The sequence below is a fragment of the Capronia coronata genome (assembly GCF_000585585.1).
Source record: "Capronia coronata CBS 617.96 chromosome Unknown acBCG-supercont1.6, whole genome shotgun sequence".
Taxonomy (NCBI): Eukaryota; Fungi; Ascomycota; class Eurotiomycetes; order Chaetothyriales; family Herpotrichiellaceae; genus Capronia; species Capronia coronata.
The window spans coordinates 998026-1004036 of record NW_006912898.1 but is presented as its reverse complement, the minus strand read 5'-3'; the positions used below and the strand labels follow the sequence as shown (position 1 = coordinate 1004036).

The 6011-nt window shown below is 52.8% G+C and overlaps 1 protein-coding gene across 1 annotated transcript; it reads right to left on the bottom strand.

Annotated features, from left to right (window-relative positions):
• Window positions 1–247: 247 nt before the first annotated feature.
• On the bottom strand, window positions 248–1830 carry A1O1_07035 (uncharacterized protein; the record flags this gene model as incomplete). Its single annotated transcript, XM_007727908.1, has 4 exons — window positions 248–430; window positions 486–777; window positions 870–1739; window positions 1790–1830. 4 exons carry the CDS (start codon window positions 1828–1830, stop codon window positions 248–250), a joined length of 1386 nt encoding a protein of 461 aa, XP_007726098.1.
• Window positions 1831–6011: the final 4181 nt, after the last annotated feature.

The window sequence follows — 6011 nt, the reverse complement described above, 5'->3', positions numbered from 1 at the left end:
GGGCAGATCGAGCAGTAAAGCCTCCCACCATCCCACCGTCATCCGTTCAGTTCCTAGTTTTGGGTTCTTTCTCCTGTAGTTCTGGCATCCAAGGACAGTATTGCTTTTGAAGAAAGGTAGAAAGGAGTTTGCCGACCGTTTAGAACATGGTGCTGTGCAAGAATCAAATTTTAAAGGCGTAAGGATCGTTGCTGAAAAGTGACTTGGCCGACAAGAAGGAAAAGATGCTGGACGACAAGAAAATCGATTAGGCTAAGGGAGGCTGAGAACATTTGAGGTCGTAGGCGGCGTGGGGTTTCATGTCGTCGTAAGGAAGGAGTTTGCTATGAAGCTTTTCACCAAGCGAGGCAGAGTAGTGACGGGGCTTCTGTTGCCGGATCATTCTTTCAGAGTCGCTGGAATCGGCATTGGCTCGACTGCCCCAGGTTGTCTGTCTCGATTGTCAGTGTGGTTCCCTCTAGGCATAGGGGAATGAGCAAACCCACCTCGTTCAGGGTCCATGATGCGTAGAGCTTGATGATACCGTGGAACCAACCAAAGAGCACGGAAACTGGCCATAGAAGGAGATCGACTGGATAGCGGACAAAGTGGGTGATGAGCTTGACGAACTTGGAAAAGGCCATCCATCCGGCGAAAACATAGAAGGCCAGATGCGCGTGCTCACGAGGCCAATCGCTGGTGCCGCATACCAGTAGGAACCATAACAGGGGGTCGCTGACGAATGCAGGAGGCATCAGGGTTGTCAGTTGCACCGCATAAGTGCTGTAGAGTTGCCGCCTATAGTAGCCAAGGGACAAGCAAGATGGTCAGTGCCAAGCCAATCTGACAGGGAGCGCCCCGACTCGGAGACGACGCGTCCAAAGACTTACCTCCAAATGTGACGCTCAGTGAAGATGCTGGTAATGTTGCTCCGCCAATTGCTGCGTGCCCAGCGGAGGCATTGCTTGAGGAATTTGGGATTGTTTTCCAGCGTGGTTAGCACCTCACAATTGGGATGGTACTGCATGTAGGTCTCGTGGCCGTGGGAAACCATCCAGCGAGTCAGAAAATTGTCGTCGTCGGCGTTGAGTTGGTACTGGCCGAACCACCATGTCTCGTTCGTGAAGCCGTTGGTGAAGTTGACATCTTGCAGAATGCTTGTGCGGTAGGCGCAAGTGCGTCCAGACAGGCATGGCATGCCGCCATCCAAGTGAGCAGTAGCTGCACAATCGAAGTTTCGACGTTCCAGATACAGCGCACCCAAAAATCCATAGATCCGTTGAGAGAATGAAGGATTCTCGGCACGTCTGAGCCTCTGGGATGTCACCACTCCTCCATATCTTTTGTCCTCAAAGGGGGCCAGCATCCACTGCAAGGTCTCAGCTGGCCAAGTGACGTCGTCGTCAGCGAAGACAATGATCTGCGTGTGGACTTCGGGGATGGCCCGGGCCATCTGACGTCTCTTGTTGGCCTGCTTGACGGACATACACCGGATACGGTCGTATTTGGCTGCGGGCATTTTCGCCATGGTCCTCTCTGCTTTGTGCAAGTTCTCGTCGATGGTGACCAGTATCAATTCCTTGGGCTTGTTCTCCAGAATCGAAGAAATGGTCTGCTCCAACTCATCCCCTTCTCCGTCCAGTGTAGGCAAGATAACCGTGACATCGGAGGGCGAAAGACTCGGATTCTCTGGAATCGGAATTGGCTTGAAAGTCCAGAATGACCATAAGTTCACTATCAGGCGGACGTAGCGGTAGAGACTATGTTTGGTCAGCTGGTGAGACGACTCCTGGAAGACAAGACGACTCACAAATAGACCACGAACCAGTGGAACCAAGCATGGGAGTCCATGGGCGCGGACAGGTCAGTCTATTTGGCGACAGAGACTCGGGAGATGGGGATAACGACTGTAAGAGTGGTGAAACCACTCAGGACAACCCGAAAAGCGCGGGACAACGAAGACAGAGAGGAAACATGTAAAGGAGGACATGGAGGAGAGCAACGCAGGACAGAAGGAAGAAACAAACCGTGAAGGTCGAGGTGCTCGATCATAGAAATATGGGGAAGATCGAGAGGCTAGGACACAGAAGTGAATGTGCAAGTGACGCTGGCCGGCATGAGGCCTGGCGTGGGCGAGTTCGTAGTAGTTCGCAGCTTTGCATGAGGTGGTTTGGGCTCGAAGGCCCCCAGAATCTTGAGGCGGGCTTGTGATGAGGGCGTCAAATGTCAAACTACATGTGGTTCCTTCGAGCAGATTGAACGAGGTCATGACATGATTGGAAAGAAGAGGGTCTCTCGATGCAGGCTTGTGGAAGTTGTTGGCGTTAGGGCGCCTGCGCCTGCGCCGATAGACAACGCGAACGAGTCGTTGAGGGTGTGAGGGGTAGCAAGTGGGAGGGTGCCCTCGACAAGGTGTGGTAAAACTAATACCATCGTAATAGCGCGAAGGTCCTTGTAGGATTGGACACGGAGGACGAAGCAGGAGTGGTATAGCGATTGATGGAACGGGGCTGATGTGCATGCCATGCCTGCCGCCATGTAATTAACACTCTGTGATGGTGGGTTGATGTGTGAGTGAGATTGGGGTTTGAAAGCGAAACGAGTGGATACAGATAGACACCTAGGCGGTTGATGGATGGAGGGGTTCTGAGGTACATCTTGAGGGACGAACTACTATCCCGATGGAGACAAACGAGACCTAGGCAGGTCCCTAGGTCGTCTCTGTAGGCGCAGTTGAAGATGGCCACATGTGTGCAGAGGAATGTAACTACAGTGCTTAAGGTAGGGAGCTCATGAACGGTACTTTGACTGTCTGCATGCTGGCGTGTATGCCTGTATCGAGCACTCATCACCTCTGTAAGGTAGGTAATAACCTACCAGGTATTCAGGTACCTAGGTACCTCGCCTGCGCACCTTCTTACGTTAGGTCTAATGTGCCTTAGATGTGCCTCCACCAAATGCCCCAGGGAAACTGCTCCATCCAAACTGGATCATCTTCAATCCTCCACCACCCGTCTATTCCCTCCGTTTCTGCTTTGAAGACTCTCCGTACTCCAGTCAAGCTGTGGCGAGACTGCTGGTATGTGGTGATCCCTCCCTCTCATCTGACCTTGGCCTCTCGACCCGTTGAAGCCGTGTTCTCATTTCATCCTTTCTATTATGCACGCGACCTGACTAACTTAGTCTGCTGTCGCTCCCTTTTCTCAATGGCAGGGTTGGCCAGACATGACTGACAAGGCTTAAGAGACCAGGTACTAGTCAAGCATGGCACGGCCGCGAAGGCGAGCACGCTACCAACTAGGTCTGGTGGCTGATCGAACCACCCCGTTTGTCCTTTTACATTTTACTTGTCTAACGTTTGAAAGCCTTCTCGCCTAACCACGACTTCTCCCTACCAGCGACGTGATCAGCTCTTCTCATCAAACAAAAGACTGCACCTTGAGCGCCGCTACGTCCTGATTCTTCTTGTTCAATTTGTGGCGGGAAGAGAAGTCGAGGTGGTTCGATGAGTTAGCAAAAGCCTCGAGCATTATCAAGAAAACTCCAACCGGAGGTGCCGGTCAAGACCAAACACATCATCCCAAACGTCAGATGGCAGCGTTGCGGCCAGTGGCGGGCGTGTCATGCAGGTGCTGCCAGGGTGCACCCTGGCGTGATGGAAATGCATTTCGCCCAGAAGGATATCTCAGGGATAAAACATGACCGACTCTGAATAGAACTCCGATCGCGGATTCGTCGACTACACTTGATCTCAAGCCGTCTCCATCCGTCCCAGCGTTATAAACAACGAGAGCTTGCCTCGGCCGTCAGCGTCAGAGACGGGAAAATCCTGGGGATCAAGCGACATATGACCGAATATTGACAGCTTTTAGACTTCTATCAGGCCTCGACATTTGTTCTCGTGCTCAACAGCTCAGTTTTCTCGACACGACTCTCCTGCCGGTCATATCCATCTTCCTGCCGCCGTCACGAAGACAATCATCTCCACCACTGTTGTCTTCTTCTCACGCTTATTCGCCGCTAGCTTTACAACCCTCTGTCGCCTATCAATACATACCACGATACTACTCCATTACAGAGCACTGCTGCAAGCCTAAACACTAGACTCGACTCGCTTTAAAGCGCGCAACGCAGGTGATGTCGGCGAACCTACGGCAAAAGAAGTGTGCAGTGCATCGCAGTCACCACTGCGCTGCTTCTCGCCCACCAGCCCCACACTCTTTGCGAGCTCTCTTCATTTCGCTTGGTCGCCCGTCTCTCCTCCAATCCCGTCCTCCTGATCTAGGTCGACAAATGAGATGCACACTCGAGTTTAAAGGAGGGGTATGCTCCCGAGGACTCTCATAGGAGGGCTTGTAAATGCATCAAAAATAATAGCCCCCTCCAGGGTCTTATTCATGCTCTCAGTGCTGAGACGACCTATTTGGAGAGTGTCAAACGGAGGCAGGGTCAGTCTGTTCATTGTCAAAACGACCAGGATACAGTTCAACGCCTTCTGGATCAAGGAACATAATCGGTCGACCGGCCATGCCGTCTCGAACTGACCCCGGCCAACAGTCCTCGGTCTTCAATGTTCATCATGATCGCTGCATCTCAACTAGCAAGGGTTCAGCCCAGAATGGAGCGGTGCATCCACATCAGGTCTGTGCATTCCTCGACCCGCCCCTGCCCCAGATGGCGCAATGCGTGATGCGAATCAGCACGGATTCACCCGCAGGGGCTATCTCACCAGCACGGCTTGGTGGATAGGGAAAGTCGTTCTTAATTGTGGTATCATGGCTAATCCTTGTCCTCACGGGCATCGCCTCTGGGCTTCAGCCGCAAAGACAGGCTTCTATTATGGGGTAATTCTGCTGTTGGACGATTCCTTCTCTTGTCATTGCACGAGGCCCGGTGCTCAAGATTTAACTCAGTGCCTTGCCTACCATGTGCACCGAGACTGACCCGACAGAGTCGTACCTGGACGGCACAATTTTCTTCACTCGCAGTCAGCAGGCAAGAAGATATTTGTTCACATGTTGTGGACAACTTTCACCAGACAGTTTACCGGTCATAGTTTCAAGCCACCGATCAGCACCGTAAGGCAGCCCTGCGAATCGCCTGTTACGCGTTTCTCAACCCAGGGGCAGGGTGGGACATTATTGGCGGGTAAAATGTTTGAATAGCCCGCATAAAAATGACCTTGACAGCCGGGGTTGGAATTGATATGCTGTGTCACACAATGGTCGCGAAGCCGCTTGGAGCATGTCCACGGCCAAGTACGTAGCTCTATCGACCGGCCTCCACCAGCTACGAAAACGACACGGAAACCCTCAGGCACGCCGACATGGCAGGCGCAGAATGCTCGGCTCGGGGCCAGCAGAGGGGCCAAGACGAGCATGCCCTCACAAAACAGCAGCAAACTCTGCTTGAGTGCACTGGGTCAATCATGCCACCATTAACCATAGACTATCGGCAATGTTTATGCTGGTAGATGGACTGCAATGTTGTTGTCAACCTCGTCACGTACCAGCAACCCTCTGGCTCCTGTCTACTTTAGCCGGAGCATGATAAGATTTTCATGTCGAGGACGAACAGCTCCAAAGCGAAGGGCTTAGGAGACCGCGAAGGGCCCGCGCTGGCCGAGAGCCCGACATCACGATGCCCACGACCAGGCAAATCCCTGTCCTCTTAGGTGCACAGGGTCCTGCTGCATAAGTGCGTGGTGGCGTGTAGCTAGGTCGCTGATGGTGCTATGAAACCCCACAGCGACGGCAGCCGATCAACCATGGTGGTCCTGATGGTCCTGACGACGAACATCGCGTCCATCCTTCTGCAGCACTGGTGCATTACCCTTTAATCCGGCTCATCGCGGGAGATGCTTCAGCTTTCTTCTTGAGAGAAGCTTGCCCGCACATGTCTATGGATTCCATGGCTGCATGGCGACAAGCCGAGTTGCCGTGCCAGATGGCATGGAGTGAGCATATGCCATGCCAACCATGAGCAAGATACTGTGTTCAAAAACCACCTTGAAATTCGCCTAGGAATACACA